General features: G+C 45.4%; 1 protein-coding gene across 5 annotated transcripts in view; it reads left to right on the forward strand.

Moving 5' to 3' along the window:
• FEZ1 (fasciculation and elongation protein zeta 1) overlaps positions 1 to 26,829 on the forward strand; it is a 140,489-nt gene that overhangs the window by 97,688 nt on the left and 15,972 nt on the right. For 4 of the 5 annotated variants that reach the window (XM_088481775.1, XM_088481777.1, XM_088481776.1 and 1 more), the window contains 5 exons: positions 9,202 to 9,288; positions 12,397 to 12,565; positions 22,711 to 22,985; positions 23,072 to 23,152; positions 24,056 to 24,131. In XM_088481775.1, coding sequence (XP_088337901.1) covers positions 9,202 to 9,288; positions 12,397 to 12,565; positions 22,711 to 22,985; positions 23,072 to 23,152; positions 24,056 to 24,131 — 688 coding nt within the window. The remainder of the gene's footprint in view (positions 1 to 9,201; positions 9,289 to 12,396; positions 12,566 to 22,710; positions 22,986 to 23,071; positions 23,153 to 24,055; positions 24,132 to 26,829) is intronic. The other variant, XM_088481774.1, reaches the window with a different exon arrangement.

A 26,829-nucleotide genomic window follows, 5' to 3' on the forward strand; every position in this document is an offset into this window, starting at 1 on the left:
GTCAGTCTATGCTGTGCCTTATACTGTATTATCTTATGTGTATACATCGAGAGGTGTGTCAGTCTATGCTGTGCCATATTCTGTATTATCTTATGTGTATACACAGAGAGGTGTGTCAGTCTATGCTGTGCCTTATACTGTATTACCTTATGTGTATACACAGAGAGGTGTGTCAGTCTATGCTGTGCCTTATACTGTATTACCTTATGTGTATACATAGAGAGGTGTGTCAGTCTATGCTGTGCCTTATACTGTATAACCTTATGTGTATACATAGAGAGGTATGTCAGTCTATGCTGTGCCTTATACTGTATTATCTTATGTGTATACATCGAGAGGTGTGTCAGTCTATGCTGTGCCTTATACTGTATTATATTATGCGTATACATCGAGAGGTGTGTCAGTCTATGCTGTGCCTTATACTGTATTATCTTATGTGTATACACAGAGAGGTGTGTCAGTCTATGCTGTGCCTTATACTGTATTACCTTATGTGTATACATAGAGAGGTGTCAGTCTATGCTGTGCCTTATACTGTATTATCTTATGTGTATACATCGAGAGGTGTGTCAGTCTATGCTGTGCCTTATACTGTATTATCTTATGTGTATACACAGAGAGGTGTGTCAGTCTATGCTGTGCCTTATACTGTATTACCTTATGTGTATATAGAGAGGTGTGTCAGTCTATGCTGTGCCTTATACTGTATTATCTTATGTGTATACATCGAGAGGTGTGTCACGTCTATGCTGTGCCTTATACTGTATTATCTTATGTGTATACATAGAGAGGGGTGTCAGTGTGTCAGTCTATGCTGTGCCTTATTCTGTATTACCTTATGTATATACATAGAAAGGTGTTTCAGTCTATGCTGTGCCTTATACTGTATTATCTTATGTGTATATAGAGAGGTGTGTCAGTCTATGTTGTGCCTTATACTGTATTATCGTATGTGTATACAGAGAGGTGTGTCAGTCTATGCTGTGCCATATTCTGTATTATCTTATGTGTATACACAGAGAGGTGTGTCAGTCTATGCTGTGCCTTATGCTGTATTACCTTATGTGTATATAGAGAGGTGTGTCAGTCTATGTTGTGCCTTATACTGTATTATCGTATGTGTATACAGAGAGGTGTCAGTCTATGCTGTGCCTTATACTATATTACCTTATGTGTATACACAGAGAGGTGTGTCAGTCTATGCTGTGCCTTATGCTGTATTACCTTATGTGTATACATAGAGAGGTGTGTCAGTCTATGCTGTGCCTTATACTGTATTACCTTATGTGTATATAGAGAGGTGTGTCAGTCTATGCTGTGCCATATTCTGTATTATCTTATGTGTATACACAGAGAGGTGTGTCAGTCTATGCTGTGCCTTATACTGTATTATCTTATGTGTATACAGAGAGGTGTGTCAGTCTATGCTGTGCCATATTCTGTATTATCTTATGTGTATACACAGAGAGGTGTGTCAGTGTGTCAGTCTATGCTGTGCCTTATACTGTATTACCTTATGTGTATACACAGAGAGGTGTGTCAGTCTATGCTGTGCCTTATACTGTATTACCTTATGTGTATACATAGAGAGGTGTGTCAGTCTATGCTGTGCCTTATACTGTATTACCTTATGTGTATACATAGAGAGGTGTGTCAGTCTATGCTGTGCCTTATACTGTATTATCTTATGTGTATACATCGAGAGGGGTGTCAGTCTATGCTGTGCCTAATCCTGTATTATCTTATGTGTATACAGAGAGGTGTGTCAGTCTATGCTGTGCCTAATACTGTATTACCTTGTGTATACACAGAGAGGTGTGTCAGTCTATGCTGTGCCTTATACTGTATTATCTTATGTGTATACAGAGAGGTGTGTCAGTCTATGCTGTGCCTTATACTGTATTATCTTATGTGTATACAGAGAGGTGTGTCAGTCTATGCTGTGCCTTATACTATATTACCTTATGTGTATACACAGAGAGGTGTGTCAGTCTATGCTGTGCCTTATACTGTATTACCTTATGTGTATACATAGAGAGGTGTGTCAGTCTATGCTGTGCCTTATACTGTATTATCTTATGTGTATACAGAGAGGTGTGTCAGTCTATGCTGTGCCTTATACTGTATTATCTTATGTGTATACACAGAGAGGTGTGTCAGTCTATGCTGTGCCTTATACTGTATTACCTTATGTGTATACACAGAGAGGTGTGTCAGTCTATGCTGTGCCTTATACTGTATTATCTTATGTGTATACAGAGAGGTGTGTCAGTCTATGCTGTGCCTTATACTGTATTACCTTATGTGTATAGAGAGAGGTGTGTCAGTCTATGCTGTGCCTTATACTGTATTATCTTATGTGTATACATAGAGAAGTGTGTCAGTGTGTCAGTCTATGCTGTGCCTTATTCTGCATTACCTTATGTGTATACATAGAGAGGTGTGTCAGTCTATGCTGTGCCTTATACTGTATTATCTTATGTGTATACAGAGAGGTGTGTCAGTCTATGCTGTGCCTTATACTGTATTATCTTATGTGTATACAGAGAGGTGTGTCAGTCTATGCTGTGCCTTATACTATATTACCTTATGTGTATACACAGAGAGGTGTGTCAGTCTATGCTGTGCCTTATACTGTATTACCTTATGTGTATACATAGAGAGGTGTGTCAGTCTATGCTGTGCCTTATACTGTATTACCTTATGTGTATACATAGAGAGGTGTGTCAGTCTATGCTGTGCCTTATACTGTATTACCTTATGTGTATATAGAGAGGTGTGTCAGTCTATGCTGTGCCTTATACTGTATTATCTTATGTGTATACATCGAGAGGTGTGTCAGTCTATGCTGTGCCATATTCTGTATTATCTTATGTGTATACACAGAGAGGTGTGTCAGTCTATGCTGTGCCTTATACTGTATTACCTTATGTGTATACACAGAGAGGTGTGTCAGTCTATGCTGTGCCTTATACTGTATTACCTTATGTGTATACATAGAGAGGTGTGTCAGTCTATGCTGTGCCTTATACTGTATAACCTTATGTGTATACATAGAGAGGTATGTCAGTCTATGCTGTGCCTTATACTGTATTATCTTATGTGTATACATCGAGAGGTGTGTCAGTCTATGCTGTGCCTTATACTGTATTATCTTATGCGTATACATCGAGAGGTGTGTCAGTCTATGCTGTGCCTTATACTGTATTATCTTATGTGTATACACAGAGAGGTGTGTCAGTCTATGCTGTGCCTTATACTGTATTACCTTATGTGTATACATAGAGAGGTGTCAGTCTATGCTGTGCCTTATACTGTATTATCTTATGTGTATACATCGAGAGGTGTGTCAGTCTATGCTGTGCCTTATACTGTATTATCTTATGTGTATACACAGAGAGGTGTGTCAGTCTATGCTGTGCCTTATACTGTATTACCTTATGTGTATATAGAGAGGTGTGTCAGTCTATGCTGTGCCTTATACTGTATTATCTTATGTGTATACATCGAGAGGTGTGTCACGTCTATGCTGTGCCTTATACTGTATTATCTTATGTGTATACATAGAGAGGGGTGTCAGTGTGTCAGTCTATGCTGTGCCTTATTCTGTATTACCTTATGTATATACATAGAAAGGTGTTTCAGTCTATGCTGTGCCTTATACTGTATTATCTTATGTGTATATAGAGAGGTGTGTCAGTCTATGTTGTGCCTTATACTGTATTATCGTATGTGTATACAGAGAGGTGTGTCAGTCTATGCTGTGCCATATTCTGTATTATCTTATGTGTATACACAGAGAGGTGTGTCAGTCTATGCTGTGCCTTATGCTGTATTACCTTATGTGTATACATAGAGAGGTGTGTCAGTCTATGCTGTGCCTTATACTGTATTACCTTATGTGTATATAGAGAGGTGTGTCAGTCTATGTTGTGCCTTATACTGTATTATCGTATGTGTATACAGAGAGGTGTGTCAGTCTATGCTGTGCCTTATACTATATTACCTTATGTGTATACACAGAGAGGTGTGTCAGTCTATGCTGTGCCTTATGCTGTATTACCTTATGTGTATACATAGAGAGGTGTGTCAGTCTATGCTGTGCCTTATACTGTATTACCTTATGTGTATATAGAGAGGTGTGTCAGTCTATGCTGTGCCATATTCTGTATTATCTTATGTGTATACACAGAGAGGTGTGTCAGTCTATGCTGTGCCTTATACTGTATTATCTTATGTGTATACAGAGAGGTGTGTCAGTCTATGCTGTGCCATATTCTGTATTATCTTATGTGTATACACAGAGAGGTGTGTCAGTGTGTCAGTCTATGCTGTGCCTTATACTGTATTACCTTATGTGTATACACAGAGAGGTGTGTCAGTCTATGCTGTGCCTTATACTGTATTACCTTATGTGTATACATAGAGAGGTGTGTCAGTCTATGCTGTGCCTTATACTGTATTACCTTATGTGTATACATAGAGAGGTGTGTCAGTCTATGCTGTGCCTTATACTGTATTATCTTATGTGTATACATCGAGAGGGGTGTCAGTCTATGCTGTGCCTAATCCTGTATTATCTTATGTGTATTCAGAGAGGTGTGTCAGTCTATGCTGTGCCTAATACTGTATTACCTTGTGTATACATAGAGGTGTGTCAGTCTATGCTGTGCCTTATACTGTATTACCTTATGTGTATACACAGAGAGGTGTGTCAGTCTATGCTGTGCCTTATACTGTATTATCTTATGTGTATACAGAGAGGTGTGTCAGTCTATGCTGTGCCTTATACTGTATTATCTTATGTGTATACAGAGAGGTGTGTCAGTCTATGCTGTGCCTTATACTGTATTATCTTATGTGTATACAGAGAGGTGTGTTAGTCTATGCTGTGCCTTATACTATATTACCTTATGTGTATACACAGAGAGGTGTGTCAGTCTATGCTGTGCCTTATACTGTATTACCTTATGTGTATACATAGAGAGGTGTGTCAGTCTATGCTGTGCCTTATACTGTATTATCTTATGTGTATACACAGAGAGGTGTGTCAGTCTATGCTGTGCCTTATACTGTATTACCTTATGTGTATACACAGAGAGGTGTGTCAGTCTATGCTGTGCCTTATACTGTATTATCTTATGTGTATACAGAGAGGTGTGTCAGTCTATGCTGTGCCTTATACTGTATTACCTTATGTGTATACAGAGAGGTGTGTCAGTCTATGCTGAGCCTTATACTGTATTATCTTATGTGTATACATAGAGAAGTGTGTCAGTGTGTCAGTCTATGCTGTGCCTTATTCTGCATTACCTTATGTGTATACAGAGAGGTGTGTCAGTCTATGCTGTGCCATATACTGTATTACCTTATGTGTATATACAGAGAGGTGTATCAATGTATGATTGATAATATAATTGATCACACAATACATTGATGCCAGTTATGTCAGTGGGTTTGTTGTGGTATGTGATAAAGCTGTCTTACTGTTCTGGAGCAGTGGTGAAGTAACGCGTTCATTAAGCATTTATTACTCCGTGTGACACTATGACCTTGACAATCCCCCACCTATAGGCTACCTGTGACCGGATGATCTCACTTTCCGGCCGATCATAGATTGGGGTTTGATCCCCACTGGATCTTGGGCTCTCAGGGATTCCCACTTACAGTCAGTAACCGCCTGTCACGGACTCCAACCACGGCGCAGTGGGCGTGTAACGATGCTGCCACCTTCAAATTCTACAATTGGCGTTTGGAACCGCTTCTTACGTACAACCAGGCTCCTACCGCCGGCACCTGGAAGTGCTTCTCCTGCGTATGCGTTGACTAGCTGCAGCCAGGGGCGCCGAGAGGGGGGGGGGGGAGCGGGTACAGATTACCCGGGCCCGGGCTTTCTGAGGCGCCCGGCGGGGGCCCGGGTCCGGCGCCGCCCCCCCCTCTCACAGCAGCCCAGTACTGTGAGAGGGTGGCCTGGCTGCAGCGGCACCTCCTGATTGGTTCCGGCTGATTCCTCCTGATCCCTCACAATGGACCAGGCTCTGCACGGTAGCTGGCAGAGGGCTTGAGCTCGGAGGCACTTGGGCTCAATCCAGAATACCCGGAGAACAGAATTCTGTTGTCGCAGGACTCTGATGCAGTCGTCGTAAATTCAAAGATGTTTATTGCTGAGTAGTCTTAAAAAACTCTTCCCTCAGCTTTAAGGGGGTCAGCATACAAAGATGTTTACAGCAGTTCAATCATTGATGGTCAAGAAGATACACACATAGGGCTCACATGCCCCCTGTGTTCCTTTTTACCAATCATGCTTCTCACAAAATATAAATAACCACATCTTACATTTCAAAGGAGTCGCCCAATTTCCTCCTTTCTAATCTACCACATAAAATCGTTAGCACGCACTGCCCGAAATAGAGCATATACACTTCAGGTGCGTACACACGGTCAGATTTGTCAGATGTGTCAGATGTGTCAGATGAACGATTGAGCGATTTGAACTACGAACGATTTTTGACTGCATTAAAATTAATGGAATCGTCCAAATCTGACTGCAAACACATCAGATGTCAGATATCGTTATCTGACCATCGGGAACGTGCACCGTTCATCGTTCAAACATGTCAAATATGTCAGCTTTTCCTCCAGATATGAACGACTGAACGATTTTTTAAATCATCGTTTAGATCTGAAGAAAAATCTGACCATGTGTATGCTCCATAAGCGATTTAGGCCCTCATTCAGAGCCGCTCGCTATTTGCGGTCGTTCATTCTAAAACAAGGGGTGGCTATTCAAATGAACCGTTCGCTAATTGCGGTCTGTTACGTGTGTACCCAGCTTTAGAGGTTACCAAACTTCCTTATACTTTTTTGCGTTCCTGGTTTTTGTACCCGAGCTATAGACCGGTCGAGCTATTCTGAGATCGGATTAGAAACGCCGATCTGCCGGTCGGCATTTCCATGGCCATCGATGTTCCGCTATCCGTCATAGGATATGTGAAATCTTTCATGTTAAATTTCACCGTTGTGCAAATCACGATCATATTTTGATTGTGATCGGAAAATCCGTGACATCCAACATTTCACCGATCCTGCAATGCCGGGTTACAGGAACGCGGCAATCTGTCGGTAGTGTATGGGTCCCTTAACACTGTGACAACCCTCTTCCACACTATGGCCACTGTATGGAGTTCCTGCCATATTGGATACAGGAAGGTGTATGATCAATGGCTCTTCCGCACTATGGGCCTGATTCAGAGCCGGACACTCTGACCAGAGCGCTCGCTCTGAATCAGCGCCCTCCTACCTAAACTTGGAGCGGCCTCTTGGGCGCTCGCATATCTGTGGGTTACCACCCACAGCTTATGCGAGCGTCCATGATGATGGTCGCGATGGTCAAGACCATCGCGACCATCGGGCTTGCGACGAGACCCTGCGGTAGGGTCTTGGTGACCGCAAGCCCTGGAGTGATTTTGGCTCTATCAGAGCCAAAATCACTCCCACTGACATCACTAGTGATGTCAGTGGGGCCGGACCCAGACGGTAGGCGTTCCCATGGGAACGCCTCCGTCTGGCAGCCACGCCCACTAAAGGGGGCGTGCTGTCAATCAACATCAACAGCACGCCCCCTTTGGCGCGAGACCTGGAGTGACGGCTTCCCCGTCGCTCCCCGGGTCTCGCGCATGCGCACGACGGAGCTCCCTCCGTCGTGCGCATGCGCACTAGGGCACCATCGACCCGCTTGCGAGCGCTCAGCGCTCGCGAGCGGGTCTGAATCAGGCCCTATGGTCACTGTATGGAGTTCCTGTCATATTGGATACAGGGAGGTGTATGATATAATGGCTCTGGATGGATTAGTACTTACCCTGGAAATTACCCGTTTTACCGGCCTAAGTGTAGGAAGATTCTGGTATAAGAGACGATGCAAATGACATTGTTATCGGAGTAGCAGAGAGTGGAGAACATTATAAAAGAGGCCTGAGGACTCTAATCTATTATTCAGGCCCATCAGCAATTCTGTTTTGCATATTGTAATCTGTGTCCATGGTAGGGAATGCTGCGGGAGGATTGCACTCCCGGGCGCTCTTACTGTACTTTGCTTTCTTGCTGTTCTAAAGGGAATTCTATAAATGGGATGTAATGTGCCGAGCTTCTTGTGTAAGAGCCGGATGCTGCTTCCACGCCGGCCTTCTAGTCGGAAGCCATTAACTGGAAGACAAGACGCTGAATCAGTTATCGCTACATCGTACATCACAGTTACTGACTGGGCAGCGAATGGGGGCATTTAAAAAAAAAACGCTATCACTACTGTATTCATTCTGCAAAACTGGTCCCAGTCTGACATGCCTGGTGCAATGAGCAGCCAATCACAGCTTCAGATGTTGACGGCAACACAAAGAATTTGATGTTGGGAAACTTTTGTGTATCTATGTCTAGGGATGTATGAGTGGGAGGCGCTAAGCCAACACACAGCCAATGCCATCCCACATTGTAAGTGCTAACAGCAGCACAGAGTATTTCATGCCAGTAACATCTTGTGTATCTATGTCTAGGGATGTATGAGTGGGAGGCGCTAAGCCAACACACAGCCAATCCCATCCCACATTGTAAGTGCTAACAGCAGCACAGAGTATTTCATGCCAGTAACCTCCTGTGTATCTATGTCTAGGGATGAGTGAGTGGGAGGGGCTAAGCCAACTCTTACCCAAGCCGATAATGTAATGGAAAGAGCAGCACAGAGTATTTAATGTCAGGATATTTTTGTGCATCCATGTCTAGGGCTGTATGTAGTGGGAGGAGCTAAGGCAGGAGTTGTCCAATAGCTGCATCATATAGGAGCAGAATTTAGCATTCGCTGCTGGAGGTGTTCGGCAGGGTTAGGCCGTTCCTTGCAGAATACAGAGTAGGCGCACCTGAGCACCCAACGCAGGGGGAAGAGCAGAGATCATGTAGCAGATTACGGAAATTAAATAAAGGCGTGGGGAGGGGGTATATAGGGGCGTTTCATGGTGTGTGGTCAGGCATTGTACCAGTCCTGAGCTGGTGATACTGGTTGTTTGTGCCGCATTTGGTGCTGGTGTCTGCCCCAGAGAGAACCTGTAGAGGGTGCTGATTTTTCCATGCACGCGGTTACAGATGTACAGAAGAGCCGCCATGTGTAGGTTTACGTATCGCTGTGAATAAAATGCCTCCATCATCTCATTACAGTTCCATGAGAAAGAGGAGGAGGAGATGAATGAGAAGAGTGAAAATGACTCCGGCATTAACGAGGAGCCCTTGCTGACCGCAGACCAGGTAATGCTCTGACCGACGGGGAGACACACCGCCATTGCTTGTTTCTCAGACCTCTCCTCATGGATACTCAACAGGTCATGTTTTCAGGAGTTCCCTGTATGGGGACATTGGGCATAATTGCTGGTTTAGTCAATTATATTCACACCCAAAACTGTTTTATCTGGAATCCGGCGTTAGAAGATATCCAGGTGATGCCATGGTGTGTTCTCCGTCCTGCGCACACCTGCTGGCAGCGGGTTGTCTGTGGAAAATGTGCCAGTTGTCTGAAGAAAGACAGAGCTGGCAGGAGTGACGTCTGCCACACGCGTTGGCTTATAAATAATGGCTCTGCTAGTAAATGTCTAATTTAGAGTTTCTATTAAAATGACTCTGTAATAGGTGTCCAAACTACGGCCCCAGCGACAAGCCCACCCCTGCAGCAATGCGGCCCTAATGTTCTAGCAGGGTGCTTGTGTGAGACTGCAGGAAGCGCCATGCGGAGCCTTCACACGAGAGAGCCACACAGCGTATTAGGGCATAGGAGTGCCAGCACCTTTATACAGTGTACTCAGTACATAAGTTATGTGTGAATTAAATAATGCAAAAAATGAACTACTGTTGCAGACTGATCGTTGTTGTCGGTTATGTGGGCGCCCTGTCCTGGCAGATGTCGCCGCACTTTGTATGCGATAATACTGGAAGACCTAAATAAAGCCGGTGTCCGGTCACATGTAGATGTGAGAGCTGGAGAGACCTGGGAGTAGTGACCCGTGGTCTGTATATGGCGAATATGATACTACATCATACAGTGGTCTATGTACAGTACTATACACAGGTACATTAGAGCCAGGCTGCCCGTGTAGTCGGTTGACTGAGGACGTCATTACATCCCAGTGTGTGCGGACAGATTGCTGCCATGGAAACTAATCAGACCCCAGTAATGTATCACGCAGTGTCACATCTCCCTCTGTATGTACCCACCAGCGCTGGATCTTCTGTAATTGTGTCACAGCGACAATGCTGAAGATTTATTCCTCCGTGTATCCCATCGCTCATAGGCCTGTCACCCTGAGCACGGTGCAGCTGTGTCATTTACTAACAACACAGGTCTCCGATCACCAGTAACAACAGGGCGATCTCCAGCTCCCTCCGCACAATGCAATCTCCAGCTCCTTCCGCACAATGCAATCTCCAGCTCCCGCCACGCAATGCAATCTCCAGCTCCCTCCACGCAATGCAATCTCCAGCTCCCTCCACACAATGCAATCTCCAGCTCCTTCCGCACAATGCAATCTCCAGCTCCTTCCGCACAATGCAATCTCCAGCTCCCGCCACGCAATGCAATCACCAGTTCCCTCCACGCAATGCGATCTCCAGCTCCTTCCACACAATGCGATCTCCAGCTCCCTCCGCACAATGCGATCTCCAGCTCCTTCCACACAATGCGATCTCCAGCTCCCTCCACACAATGCGATCTCCAGCTCCCTCCACACAATGCGATCTCCAGCTCCCTCCACACAATGCGATCTCCAGCTCCCTCCACACAATGCGATCTCCAGCTCCCTCCACACAATGCGATCTCCAGCTCCCTCCACACAATGCGATCTCCAGCTCCCTCCACACAATGCGATCTCCAGCTCCTTCCGCACAATGCAATCTCCAGCTCCCTCCACACAATGCAATCTCCAGCTCCTTCCACACAATGCAATCTCCAGCTCCTCCCGCACAATGCAATCTCCAGCTCCCTCCGCACAATGCAATCTCCAGCTCCCTCCGCACAATGCAATCTCCAGCAACTTCCACACAATGCAATCTCCAGTTCCTTCCACACAATGCGATCTCCAGCTCCCTCCACACAATGCAATCTCCAGCTCCCTCCACACAATGAATGTTATGTAGTGTTGTATACACTACAATAGTATCTTGTTTATATCAAGTATAATAATGTTCTGCCATAACAGGGCGCAGTGTATAGCTCTGTAGACACCGCATAGTCACCTGTATGAAATGTACATTTGGTGCAGCTTTTAGCCTCATGATTTCTGCACCCCAGCACTTGCCATATACATATATATATATATATATATATATATATATATTATATATATATATGTGTGTGTGTGTGTGTGTAAACACTGCTCTCATTGGGAGTGTGATCATCACGTTATTGCGTTATTGCCTGCGTTTCTGGAAAACATTTTGCCCAAGGCAGCTCAGCTTTACACTGTCTCTACGACCATACTGGCCCGCAGCGATACAAGATCACTTACAGCTTTGGCGAGCCGGTCTCTGCAGCTGTGCGTATGAGCGAGCCAGGTAGTGATGGAACCGACAGCCCAGATTTGTTCTTACAGTTATATAAATGTTATAAACTTGGAAAAAAAATCGCTAACTTCCCTTCAGTCAGAGTTACATCATTTGTAAACGTGGATTCTCTATAATGCTGCATTCTGACAGATATGAGCTCTGGTATCTTGTCTGTCTGTCTGTCCTCACCCAGGGGCCTATGTATTAATAATGTCAGTACCGCCTTGATTATTAACTGTCCAACTCGCCGGGGATATTTTCTATTTTAATAAAAAATATCGCCGGCTATGTACTACTGGGAACTTGCTGGGACAGCGTTTGCGGTAACCACTGTCCCCGCGAGTAACAGAAGTGAAAGACCTCTCCCGGGGAAGCTGATACTGCGCACGCGCACAGCGTCAGCTTCCGGAACTGGCCGGGGGTTGCGGTGGAGAGATCAAAAGCTCGCTCTCCTCCCCCTGAAGACCCCATAAGCTTACAGCAGTTTACACCATCTGAAGATGGTGTAAATTACCGGTGCTAAACTTTTGGATTTTAGCACCTAGGGGTCAGGACATAGTCCCCATTGATAATAATGGGGACTGCGATCTGCAGCGCTAATTAGCACTTTGCCGGAGATTTCTGTGAATTCTCCTGCATTGTGCTATTAGTACATAGCAGCAAAACATAAAATGATGCAGAAACTACAGTTTATGCTTAATTTATGTAAATAACGCCTTGATACATAGGCCCCCGGGTGCTGTACGAGGAAGGAGGACGGGGCATTGGTACTTCCAGCCATGTACACTATAAGCAGCGGAAAGCTGTGCCTTATGATTGCAGGTGATCGAGGAGATTGAGGAGATGATGCAGAACTCCCCGGACCCGGAGGAAGAGCTGGATGAGGAGGAGGAGAAGGACCTTGAAGACATCAGCTCTCACTCCGACGCTATCCTCCTCCAGGAGATGCAGGCTCTGAGCCAGGCCTTCAACAACAACTGGACCACTGAGGGTAAGGCCTTATCCCCAGATCAGTCACAGTCACCCAAAGTACTGAGACGCAGAGAAGCTATTACTAATTCATGTTATCGGCATGCAGAATGGGCTGGTGCACTGAGCTCTACACACAGATTAATCACATTACCAGGGCACATCCATAATCTTCAGTGTTAATGTATTTCCAGGGCTGCAAAGTGTTGTCAGGCTGCCCCCTGGTGGGTGTTAGCTGTAACAGATAAGGCTTCTTTAAACAAAGGACAACACTACAAAATCTGCTGTCAATAAAAGCGTGAAATCCCTGTAATTACCAGTTTTATGAAACATTTACTATATTATAATAGCTAAAAGTAAAAAATAAATAAATGTATAGATAACCTAGAATAACAAACATCCATTTTATCCTCAGAAGCTGGAGCCCGGATGATGTCATTAGTGATTTTCAGGATTTTTCCCAACCTCTACTTCCTTGCAAATCACCGGGGCCTTTGCCATGATGGTGCCATACAGTACATATGATGGTGCCATACATTACATATGATGGTGCCATATAGTACATAGTGGGCCTGATTTAGACGTGCGCAATGCCGTTATGCACACAGTCGGCCCATGTTGGAAGTACTGCGTCCAAGTTGCTCTGCGCCTGCGTCCCGATGGTTACTGCCCGGAGAGGAAGAACAAATTTGGACACGAGCTGTGGATTCCAATGGGGGTACCTTGGAGCTAATGGGGGTCGTTAGGCAGACGCGGGCATGACGCTGATAGCGACGCGCATCCGATGGTGGCGGCTAAAGACGCTGCACGTGTGCGTCTCAGTATTACTAGAATCAGTTGCGTCATTCACATAATGACGTAGACGACAGCTGCAGCAGGTGACATAATACATTATTACATGTCGTGTTATATTGTGTTAAGTAACGCAGTTTAATGGGTGTTGGTTTACTTTGGTGAGAAAGGTTTCAGCTAAATGGTGGTGGTGGGGTCTATGTCTGTGTAAGAGTAGGGTGGTGGGAGTATGGGGAAATCACATTTGGTAAGGTAGAAATCCCTATTGGGGAACCAGTTGGAGAGATTCAGGTCATGGAATAGTTTTGGCAGAGCCTAAAGAGAAAGCTTTGTGGTCAGTAATGCACATTATATAGTATAACAACCGAGTGTCCCACATGTGTAGGGTAGCCGAGATTGCGCTGGGGCTGTGGGCAAGGGCTGGCCAGCCATTGTGGGGTCTGTATTAGGTCCTCAATAGGGTATTCTGTGGCTAGGGCTTTCTCTACATCTACCTACCCTTTCAAGGGGGCATGATCGGATCAAAGTATTACCAATTTTACTTTTATTTCTTTCTAGACCACTCCATTTTATCCACATCCCTTTTGACCAGAATAAATGTAATTTAACTTTTCCATTTCAGTTTATTCCCATAAAGTGCTTGGCCTGAGGCGGTTGGTTGTTCCTAGTTGTCTAGAAGCCCCATCTCTATATGCCCTATAAATTATACTTTTAATCTCAAGGACCTTATTTCTCCAATACTTGTCACTCTTTACTAAGTAATGTCTGTGATGAAGAGGTCACCGTGAGCGTGTCCTCATCTGGTGTGGTCTGTCTGACGTGGCGGGGGCCTGGTCCTTCTCCCTGGATCTTCGTTTTAGTGTCTCCTGAAATCCCTGGGAACTGGTTGAATGCAATGAGAAGAAAGTAGAAAAATCCTGATAGCAGTTCCAGGGTCAAATTCTTATAAGATTGTGACTTGAGGTTGGCACTTAGACTGTCCTGTCCTATTATTGTAATGTATCCCTCTGGAGTGCATTAAGTTTCTGTGCCTGGCTCTCCTGTGGCTATTTTGTGCAACCTGTCTTTAGTACTTACAGTGTCAGTAGCCCATAGAACGTTTGATCACTACAGAATCCCAGGATACAGGGCAGATCGTTCCTACAGTAGATCGAAAGGAATCGGCTTCTATATTCAAAGACCGTAACTGAATCCAGAGATTACGCTGGATTAGGTAAAGAGAAATATAGAGAATAGAATACAGGAAATAATGTTATTGGTTCCACATGCTGAATAAAATGGCAATAGCGTCCACTCCTTCTTGTAAATGTAGTAATTTCCCCCATTCTGATCTGCAGAACACAACGGAAACTTGAAAATGACAGGATCTAGTACAGAACCCCTGAAGTAGTTATATGACCTCCAATTATGATTGTTGGATATACAAATTGGGGTTCTCCAATAATATTGCGCCCATATATATGTTATAAGCGGGTATATACTGTAATTTCCCCTATCTCAGGGCTGACCATGCGACTAATTACATCATAAAAGTGTTTGTGATGTCACCCAGCCACAGAACACACAGAACAGTCCGTTATCAGCTGTATAGTGTGTACTGTATATAATTCTATTTCTGTCACTGTCTGCTAAACTTATCATCACTTTGTCTAAGGTAAGACTGTTTTATATCGTTTAAAGTGTTATTCACACCTACAAAGATATAATATAGATTTCAGTATGTCACTAGTTGAATCATTTAATTATAATGTCTTAAACCTTTCTCTGTTTAACAATGTAGGCATCGTAAGGGTCTAACCTGAGTAACAGATTTGACATAATAATTATATCGATCAACATAAGTCTTATAAAGGGTTGAAATCAAATTATTCAAAACCGACCATAAACAATATATTTATTATCTGTCTGGTTTCAGCTTCAATTGAAACCCGGCGTCGATGTCAGTAGGTTTTTTGCAGTTCTAAATGGCGTCGGTTTTGATCATTCAGTTCAAAGTGGACGGCAAATATAAGTTAAAATATGACAACAAACCCGTCCAAACAGAAGCATTGCACAGATCACTATGATCTGTGCAGGCTTCGTTAGGTTGCACAAGTAACAAAATGTTAAAAATAAGTAAATGCGGGGGAAAAGATAGCGTGGGACTGCCCCAATTTTCCTATAATCAGCACTGGGTTGGACACCTCGGTGAGGGGGGGTTTGAGATTCCAAATATTATAAAGAAAGAGAAAAAAAATACAACATACGAAGACTTCAGTTCAAAAAGTGAAAACACAGCAAACATTAAACAGTTGAGAAAAGCTCAAAAGAGCCATCACTGTAACCATAGTAATATGGAAAATATAATAAAACACCCATGCTTAAGAAGTTTTTCTCTTTTTTTCTTAACCAAAAAAAACAAAACGTGACCGTCTCTGCAGCGTTATCCAGAGAGAGTCAGGTATAACCTGAACAAGAACTATAATAAGAAGGCAATTATGTAAAAGGGAGAAAACCTTAGGGTTGGGGTGGGGGGGAGAGGGGTCTTTAAACCTTTCTCTGTTTAACAATGTAGGCATCGTAAGGGTCTAAACTGAGTAACAGATTTGACATAATAACTATGGCGATCAACATAAGTCTTAGCAAGGGTTGAAAACAAATTATTCAAATAGAAAGTTCAGAGAATGAAGAGATGAATGTACAATAGGATTTTGGTGATTACCGATAAATCCCTTTCTCCGATTCCACAGGGGACACTGGAGCATAGACACCGGGGTAGTGTGGTAGAGTAGCGCCTGGTACTTTAATTAATTTAGAATTGTGACTGGCATTTTTAGTATATGTGCTGCCAAAGTGAGCACATTATATATGCAGTGCATCCGGAAAGTATTCACAGCGCGTCACTTTTTCCACATTTTGTTATGTTACAGCCTTATTTCAAAATGAAATAAATTAATTTTTGTCCTCAAAATTCTACACACAGTACCCCATAATGACAATGTGTAAAACGTTTTCACAGCCTTTGCCATGAAGGTCAAAATTGAGCTCAGGTGCATCCTGTTTCCACTGATCATCCTTGAGATGTTCCTACAGCTTAATTGGAGCCCAACTGTGATAAATACAGTTGATTGGACATGATTTTGAAAGGCATACACCTGTCTATATAAGGTCCCACACTTGACAGTGCATGTCAGAGCACAAACCAAGCATGAAGTCCAAGGAATTGTCTATTATAGACCTCCGAGACAGGATTGTCTCGAGGCACAAATCTGGGGAAGGGTACAGAAAAAAATCTGCTGCTTTGAAGTTCCCAATGAGCACAGTGGCCTCCATCATCCGTAAATTAAAGAAGTTCGGAACCACCAGGACTCTTCCTAGAGTTGGCTGTCCATCTAAACTGAGCGAGCGGGGGAGAAGGGCCAGAGCCAGGGAGGTGATCAAGAACCCAATGGTAACTCTGTCAGAGCTACAGCATTCCTCTGTGGAGAGACGAGAACTTTCCAGAAGGACAACCATCTCTGCAGCAATCCACCACTCAGGCCTTTATGGTAGATTGGCCAGACGGAAGCCACTCCTTAGTAAAAAGCACATGGCAGCCCGTCTGGAGTTTACCAAAATGCACCTGAAGGACTCTCAGTCCATGAGAGACAAAGATTGAACTCTATGGCGTGACTGCCAGGCTTTATGTTTGGAGGAAACCAGGCACCGCTCATCACCAGGCCAATACCATCCCTACAGTGAAGCATGGTGGTGGCAGCATCATGCTGTGGGGATGTTTTTTATCGGCAGGAACTGGGAGACTAGTCAGGATAGAGAGAAAGATAAATGCAGCAATGTACAGAGACATCCTGGATGAAAACCTGCTCCAGAGCGCTCTTGATCTCAGACTGGGACGATGGTTCATCTTTCAGCAGGACAACGACCCTAAGCACACAGCCAAGATATCAAAGGAGTGGCTTCAGGACAACTCTGTGAATGTCCTTGTGTGGCCCAGCCAGAGCCCAGACTTGAATCCGATTGAACATCTCTGGAGAGATCTGAAAATGTCTGTGCACCGACGCTTCCCATCCAACCTGATGGAGCTTGAGAGGTGCTGCAAAGAGGAATGGGCGAAACTGCCCAAAGATAGGTATGCCAAGCTTGTGGCATCATAATCAAAAAGACTTGAGGCTGTAATTGCTGCCAAAGGTGCATCCACAAAGTATTGAGCAAAGGCTGTGACTACTTATGTACATGTGATTCCTTAGTTGTTGTTTTTTTATAAAATTTGCAAAAATCTCAAAAAAACTTTTTACACGTTACAAGGATGATCAGTGGAAACAGGATGCACCTGAGCTCAATTTTGAGCTTCATGGCAAAGGCTGTGAAAACTTTTTACACGTTGTCATTATGGGGTATTGTGTGAAGAATTTTGAGGAAGAAAATGAATTTATTCCAATTTTGGAATAAGGCTGTAACATAACAAAATGTGGAAAAAGTGACGTGCTGTGACTACTTTATGGATGCACTGTGTGTGTGTGTGTGTGTATATATATATATATATATATATATATATACACACATACATGCATACCAGATGCCCATGGGTTGTTAGCCCTGGTGCCTGAGAAGTATATACTTAATATAGATATATATCATATGCAGCATAAGAGGAACCGCAGGAGACAGCACACCCGGAGGTCAATATATAAGTTAAGACCTATTGTGAGTCATGTCCAGCCTGGGGCCGGGACAGAGTCATCTGTTGGAAATACAAGACAGCAGTAATGCTAAAATATATAACAAGAATGACCACGCTAAATAAATGTCAAAATAAAATCGTGAACAAATGAAATCATATAATATACACATTTTTGAGTAAACTGGAAAAGGATGCTGCTATCAATAACCAGACGGTCACTTGGTGATTGTATCAAAGGAAAGAAAGTGGTGATAGCGCAAGCTATATGTAATGGTAGAAAAAGATGGATCGACAGTGTGTATAAGGATTCACATATTAAATAACCTATCACTAGGCAGATGCATATAAAACATATATTTAATGGTAATAATATAAAATATAACAACCTGATATATTGAAAATATCAGGTGATGAGTACATAAAATCAACCTAAAAGGTAAATCGGTGAAAGACTCAAATCATATAAAAACATATAAGAAATGTGACAGATTTAGGCATGTGCAGAAATGAAAAAAATTAATGAATAAATAAATATAAGAATAAATGGGATGAATATATCTAAATTCAAAAAATAAAGAAAAAATTGTATATATGTATAAAAATGCTGCAGCGCGTCACTGTATAGTAAAAAAGAGTTGCCCTAACCTGCAGGTTGGTATAATTAAAAATCCATGTCTCATGCTATGTTGGATGGACTGTAATTTCTCCCCAGAATAGGATCAGCGGAGTGGCTGGACAACTGGATGTAATAATCCAAAGGAGGTTTGTAATCCTATGGAAGGTTTTGTCGGCATTCCATGTCCCACAGATTTGCGGAGATGTTACAAACAGGTGGTATCTCTCAATGATAATAGCCGCTCAACACCGGACAGTATGGTGGATGGTGCAGTAGGAGATTCTATGATCCTGTATGTATGTATGTATGGCCACAGTCCAGCTGAATCGTCGGCAGTAAGCGGAGCAGGATAGTGTCCAGTGAGCAGTGTGCAAAGTCTATATCCAAAAATTTGTGAGTGGAGTTCCCCTAACGGGTTTCTCTGTGTTACAATGCTAACCCTGCGCTAATTATCATTTATAGAAAAAAATGGCGGGCTGTTGTGTGAGCGCGCACACCATAGAAAAGCGCACCCGGCCTCCTCTGAAGATACCGGACTCTAAGGGAACTGTGCTTCAGTGACTGTGTGTGTAGAGCGCAGACATTAGTCTTGAATCAATTTTGGAACATATTGATTTGACATCTGTGGCCAGTGTAGACCATCACAAGCCTTTGTATTCAGCCTGACTGGGTCTAAGGTTACTGACAAGAGGGAGGTTGCAGCTTACATACATTGTCAATTATCACAACATAAATAACCTGTAGCTCACCAGCTGTTGTTCACCATATTTCTGACAGGTAATGCTGGGCCATGTACTTCCACAATGGCTTGAGCACGACCGGTTGAGAAGAGTGGTCTATTTCCAATTTGTCACGACTAGCCGGCCGACTCTCTGAGAATCGCCACCAGTGACTTATGGTTACCTCAGCACATGCGGTTAATCAAACTCTGTACTGCCACCACCAACGATGTTCACGGGAGTCGTTAGGTTCTCCCCTCAAATATTAATATTTCACACCCACTTACATATAGGCACGTAGCTTCGACCTTACAGGCTCATGAATTCAACAAGGACACGGAGAATACACTGGATTAAGAATGACACCACTTCTCCTGCTGCTCTCTAGTCTTGGGGCCTCACCTTCTCCCACACCCCCTAGCCTGGGGGTCGCCATGGTGGTGGTGAGGGGGTCCTTCTATCTGCCAGTTATTTCTGCCAGCTAATACCCTCTGAACCATCCCTTACATTCCCCACATTTGAGGTTCATGCTATACACCTCTTCCAACCAGTAGCTGTCAGAGTAGCTGTCATTTACCGTCCCCCTGGCTCGCCCTCCAAATTCCTTGACAACTTCGCTTCCTGGCTTCCTCACTTTCTCTCCTCAGACCTTCCCTCCATTATCCTATGTGACTTTAATATTCCTATTGACATTCCCACAGAATCCTCTGCCGCTAAACTCCTTACCCTCACCTCTCCATTTGGTCTCGCCCAATGGACCTCATCACCCTCCCATGTGAGTGGGCACTCACTTGACCTGGTCTTTACTCACCGCTGTGATATTTGTGATTACTCCAATTCCCCATTCCTCCTCTCTGACCATCACCTTCTCTCTTACAACTTATCCCTCTCTCCTTCCCCACCTCTACCTCATAAGGCTACCATTACTAAGCGTAACATTGAGGCTATTGGCACTGTTGCTTTTTCCTCCCTGCTGGACTTTCTTCTCTCCCCTATCCTTTCTCTCTCCTGTCCTAAACAAGCCACTTCCCTGTACAATTCCTCCCTTACTTCTACTCTTGCCTCTGTTGCTCCAGCAATAACTACTCACCCGCGGAGGTCCACACCACAACGCTGGCATTCCAAATGCACCAGATACCTACAAAAGTATTCACGAATTGCCGATTGTCAGTGGAGGAAATCGCGCTCTAGGGCTGACTTCTTTTCAAATTTATGCTCGCATTCTATAGTGCTGTCCTGTCCCTCTCCACACAATCATATTTCAAGAACCTCATATCCTCTTGAAACCCCCAGAGTGCCCTTGACTTTGCCACCTACTTTACATCTAAAATTTACACCATACGTGAGGACATCATATACCATCAAACCCTCAGCACTCCTGCCCCTCCTTTCCCTGACCACCCTTCCCCATCTGTCTCACAAACTCTGACATCCTTCTCCCCTGTTTCTGGAGAAGTCATGGCCCTCATCTGGTCCTCCCCTCCTTCCACCTCTCCCCTTGACTCTATCCCTTCCCATCTCATCTGTTACCTGTCTCCTTTTGCCTGTTCCCATCTTGCCCACCTCCTCAATCTCTCCCAGTCATCTGGCATTGTCCCTTCTGCATTAAAACATGCCCTTGTCTCCCCCATTCTTAAAAAAACCTACCCTTGATCCTAACATACTCTCCAACTACCGACCTATCACTCTCCTCCCTTTTGCTTCCAAACTCCTTGAGCGTATTGTTTACAACCGCCTTACCACCTTTCTTTCCTCCCACTCCCTCCTTGACTCATTTCAATCTGGCTTCCGTTCTCTCCAGTCCACTGAAACTGCCGTCACGGAAGTCAGCAATGACCTCCTTGCTGCCAAATCCAAGGGCCACTACTCTCTGCTCATTCTCCCTGACCTCTCTGCTGCATTTGACACTGTGGACCACCCTCTCCTTCTGCAAATCCTTCACTCTCTTGGTCTATGTGGCACTGCCCTCTCCTGGCTTTTCTCCTACCTCTCTGATCGTTCCTTCTCTGTCTCCTCTCATGACTCCTCTTCCCTCCACTTCCACTAACAGTAGGAGTTCCCCCAAGGTTCTGTTCTTGGACCTCTTTAGGTGAGCTCATAAACTCCTTTGACCTCCAATATTATCTCTATGCTGATGATACTCAAATCTAGCTTTCCTCCCCTGACCTCTCCCCCTTGCTCCTTACCCGTATCTCCACTTGTGTCTCTATCTCTTCATTGATGTCCCAGCGCTTTGAGCTGATCATCTTCCCACCCTCTTCCATTACCTCACTTCCCACATTATCTATTGATGGCACAACAATCTTCTCTGGCCCCAAAGTGCGCTGTCTTGGAGTTATCCTAGACTCCTCCCTCTCCTTTAAACCACACATTCAGCGCCTCTCGCAGTCCTGCCATTTCCACCTAAAAAATATTTCCAGGATTAGACCCTTCCTCACCCCGGATGCTACTAAAACCCTCATCCACTCACTGGTCAGCTCCAGATTGGATTACTGTAACCTTCTCCTAGCTGGCCTCCCAGTCTCTCACCTCTCTCAATCGGTTCTCAATGCTGCTGCTCGGCTCGACTTCCTCTCCAGACGTTCTACATCTGCTTCCCCTCTCCTTCAAGCCCTACACTGGCTCCCCTTCCCCTTCAGATGCCAAATCAAGGTTCTTACACTCACCTACAAAGCCCTCACCAAATCCTCTCCAGCATACATTTCAGACCTTCTCTCCCTTCACACTCCCGCCCGTCCACTTCGCTCAACAAATGCATGCCGCCTCTCTTGCCAACTGATTACTTCTTCCCACTCCCACATCCAAGATTTTGCCCGTGCTGCTTACTGCCTTTGGAATGCTCTCCCTCTCCCTATCAGACTCTCCACCTCTCTACAAATCTTCAAACAGGCTCTCAAGACCCCACTACTTCATCAAGGCCATCCAGCTCTCAACCTAACCCACTTCATGCTCTTTCCTCCCTATCTACCCCTTCTGTGTCACGCCTGTCTGTCTGCCACTCCCCTTCTGTGTCACGCCTGTCTGTCTGCCCCTCCCCTTTAGAATGTAAGCTCTCACGAGCAGGGACCTCTTCTCCTTACATTTCCTTCTATTCCTTACGCCCCATAAGGGCACCTAACACGTGACTGCCAAATCCCTGCTGCTTATTGTGAGTGTTTTATCGCTATTGCAGCAATGTATATAAGTCGTGTCCTTGTCCTGCACTGTAATGTACTGTAAGTTACTTGTTTCTTGTTCAACTATTAGTTTATGTACTATGTAAGGCGCTGCGGAACACTTGTGGCGCCATATTAATAAAGGATAATAATATATCATTAAATGATGTGGTTACAAATGTATTAGATTGAGAAGTCTCACGTTCCCGCTTGTGTCACCTCCAGCAGGTCTTCAACACATGAATATCCTGGAGCTGACGCAGCTGCTGGACCGCGTGGAGCGAGCGATCTGCGACTACTCTGAAGAGCTGATACAGCAGCTGGCCCGGCGGGACGAGCTGGACTTTGAGAAGGAGGTGAAGAATTCCTTCATCACGGCTCTCCTGGAGGTCCAGAACAAGCAGAAGGAGCAGAGAGAGCTGGTGAAGAAGAGGAGAAAAGAGAAAGGCCTTAGCTTGCAGGGCAATCGCCCGGAGAGAAACGGGCAAATGCCCATGAAGGTACCCGAGTAATAATATCCCAGATAATGATACCCCAGCCGTTCTCTCACTGTATCCATTCTGACACACGGTGTCCTCTTCCCCAGCGTTTCAGCATGGAGGGGATCTCCAATATTCTCCAGACCGGAATCAGACAAACGTTTGGTAATTCAGGAAATGAGAAGCAGGTGAGCGCAGTGGACCCTCATACAATGGGCTTTTGGGAATATGGGAAAACAGTCATGTAAAACTATTGCAGCATCTGGTTAAACTGACTCGGATAAGCCGACTGTGGGCCTGATTCAGACCCGCTCGCGTGCGCACATCACTCGCAAGCGGGTCGATGGTCCCCCACTGTGCTTGTGCACGCCGGAGCCGGCTCAGTCGTGCGCATGCGTGAGACCCGGCCAGCGACAGGCTCTCCGACGCTACGGGTATCGCACCAAAGCGGGGCAGCTGTCGATTGTGATTGACAGCTTGCCCCGTTTCGGAGGCAGGCAGGGGGGGGTGACTGGCCAAACGGAGGCGTTCCCGAAGGTACGCCTGCCGTTTTGGGGAGGCCCCACTGACATCACGAGTGATGTCAGTGGGTGAGCTTCCGGCTCTATTAGAGCAGAAAGCTCACTGGGGCTTGCGGGAACGAGACCCTACCACAAGGGTCTCGTCGCAAGCCACGACGGTCGTGACCATTGCGACCATCACCTAGCCGCTCGCTAAAGCTGTGGGTGGTCACCCACAGCTTAGCGAGCGGCCAGGAGGCCGTCTTTAAAAAACAAAACAAAAAAAAAAACAGGGACGCCCTGATTCAGAGCAAGTGCTCTTAAAGAGCGTCCGACTCTGAATCAGGCCCTGAGTCTCTTCTCTCAGTCCTTACCTTGCCCTGTCTCATGCTGCACCATGTATTCCGTTGTATGCTGTGTTAGGTAGTTACTGTCCCCTGCGTTTTCTCCTTGTAGTAGAGGATAAAACTGCGACACAGAAACGCGTCCGAGCGTTAGCTGGATAAATATTCTCCCCGTGATGAAGGGATTTTAGTGACGTATGTACATGACACTGACGTGTGGGCCTGGTGTTGTGGCCGTCTCTTGCAGTACCTGAACACCGTCATCCCGTATGAGAAGAAGGTCACACCGCCGTCTGTTGAAGACTTACAGATGCTGACTAACAGTAAGGCTGCCCCTTGTGGCATGGTACAATTCATTCATTAACAATAGTATAATACAGAAGTGTCCTTATACATCTTTGCTGCAGTCGCCCTAAAAAGCCCTTTCTCAGCGAGCCAGGTCCTGTGAGGCTCTGCTAGCCCCGGGCGTCTTGTCTAAGTGGCAATGCAATGTGACTAGACGCAGCAGCAGACTGTGCTGATTAATGCGACATGCGACACTTACATCTGTACACACAGTGCTACAGTGTAGCGGCTTCTTTCTTTCTAAGTTTAATTGCGGTTCATATACAGACTCAGGTGCATACAGATTACAGATACAGATGCGCCCAGTTACATTGTTGCTGATCACGCCACAAACGTGCACACGCATCGCGCCATGCGTTTCCTTGCGCCTGCATATGCAATCCTATGGAGGTGCGGGTGCGATCACAGTGCGTGTATCCTCTCACACTATACGTGGCGCGATTTTCCGCAGCAGCAGCAAGGATGTAGCCAAGTGTCACATATCAAATTAATCGGCACAGTCTGCTGGCGCGTCCTAGTCGTATCACATTGTGACTCAGACGCTTTTTCGCCAAAAAAAGACGCCGGTAGACAGCTGAGTAGCACCGGACCTGGCGGCTCACTCACGCCAGGCAAGTTGCGTTGCGTGGCGTACTGAGGCTAGATGTATGAGGACACAGCTGTACATGTTGGTTTTCATTGACTAGATACCAGATAATTGCTAATTGACTGCTATAGTGCAGAATTTCACATTCTTATTTTGGTGAAGCGCTACCAGGGAGCCCTCAACAACATGGCGCCCCCACAAGCTCAGTCACCTGCCACAAAAGATATATACCACATGGTGGGGGTCTGGGCACCAGCACAGAACCACAACTGACAGTGAGGCCGCTAGAGCTCCTTTCCCTGATGCCCCTCAAATCTTACATTTTACTAATGTTTTACTCCTCTCTTCCCCGAATGTGGCAGCGCACATTGCAGCAATGATGGGCGTGACAATTTACTATTACACAGCTACTGTCTGTACCCTGTAGATTGCTTCAATCTGATACCACAGCTTGAAAAGTACACCAGGCCACAAATACTCACACCCCGCTGCAATACTCACACCCCGCAGCAATACTCACACCCCGCCGCAATACTCACACCCCGCCACAATACTCACACCGCGTCGCAATACTCACACCCTGCCACAATACTCACACCCTGCCACAATACTCACACCCTGCCACAATACTCACACCCCGCCACAATACTCACACCCCGCCACAATACTCACACCCCGCCACTTACAAAGACTGGAGCACTCCGCTAACAGCTCTGCACTAATAGGTGGGAAAAACTTCCCTTCCGTCACATTCGCTTCACTGCTCGTACCGCCCTCTTTAAACCAGGGCAGCCCCCCTGGCTCGCTTTACACACTCTCCCCCCCCCCCCCCCCCTGCCCCCTGCAATGCCACATCCACCCACATCCCCTGCCACCAATTTAAAAAGTAAATAAATAGATAACAAACATAAATCACAGAGCCTCCATTCGGACCCATCAGGCCTTTGGCCAACTTAAAAAAAATTCCCAGTAAGCTTTATGGCCAATTCTTTTACCAATGTGTGTACTTAGGCCCCAGGGTGACAGTTGTTTGGTAGTAAATGCAAACAATTTTTTTATACAAATTTTTTAATAAACAGTTGTTGCCCACAATGAAATTGCTTCTGCCAACATTTGTCTTATTTGAGATGTTGTAGTGTTGTAATTGTATTGCTTTGTATAGGGACCCTGTCGTGGGAGTGGCCCACGTGACCAGCAGCGCTATACAGACTGGTGACAGCAGCGCCTTCACCCACCACTCACACCAATGTCACTATGTGCCCTGTGCACAGACTGGTGACAGCAGCGCCTTCACCCACCACTCACACCAATGTCACTATGTGCCCTGTGCACAGACTGGTGACAGCAGCGCCTTCACCCACCACTCACACCAATGTCACTATGTGCCCTGTGCACAGACTGCTATGTAACCTCTCCTATTCACCCACCACTCACACCTATGTCACTGTGTGCCCTGTGCACAGACTGCTATGTAACCTCTCCTATTCACCCACCACTCACACCAATGTCACTATGTGCCCTGTGCACAGACTGGTGACAGCAGCGCCTTCACCCACCACTCACACCAATGTCACTATGTGCCCTGTGCACAGACTGCTATGTAACCTCTCCTATTCACCCACCACTCACACCTATGTCACTGTGTGCCCTGTGCACAGACTGCTATGTAACCTCTCCTATTCACCCACCACTCACACCTATGTCACTGTGTGCCCTGTGCACAGACTGCTATGTAACCTCTCCTATTCACCCACCACTCACACCAATGTCACTATGTGCCCTGTGCACAGACTGGTGACAGCAGCGCCTTCACCCACCACTCACACCAATGTCACTATGTGCCCTGTGCACAGACTGCTATGTAACCTCTCCTATTCACCCACCACTCACACCAATGTCACTGTGTGCCCTGTGCACAGACTGCTATGTAACCTCTCCTATTCACCCACCTTTCACACCAATGTCACTGTGTGCCCTGTGCACAGACTGCTATGTAACCTGTTCTATTCACCCACCACTCACACCAATGTCACTGTGTGCCCTGTGCACAGGCTGCTATGTAACCTCTCCTATTCACCCACCACTCACAC

Source organism: Taudactylus pleione, unplaced genomic scaffold (genome assembly GCF_031769625.1).
Source record: "Taudactylus pleione unplaced genomic scaffold, aTauple2 ptg000278l, whole genome shotgun sequence".
Taxonomy (NCBI): domain Eukaryota; kingdom Metazoa; phylum Chordata; class Amphibia; order Anura; family Myobatrachidae; genus Taudactylus; species Taudactylus pleione.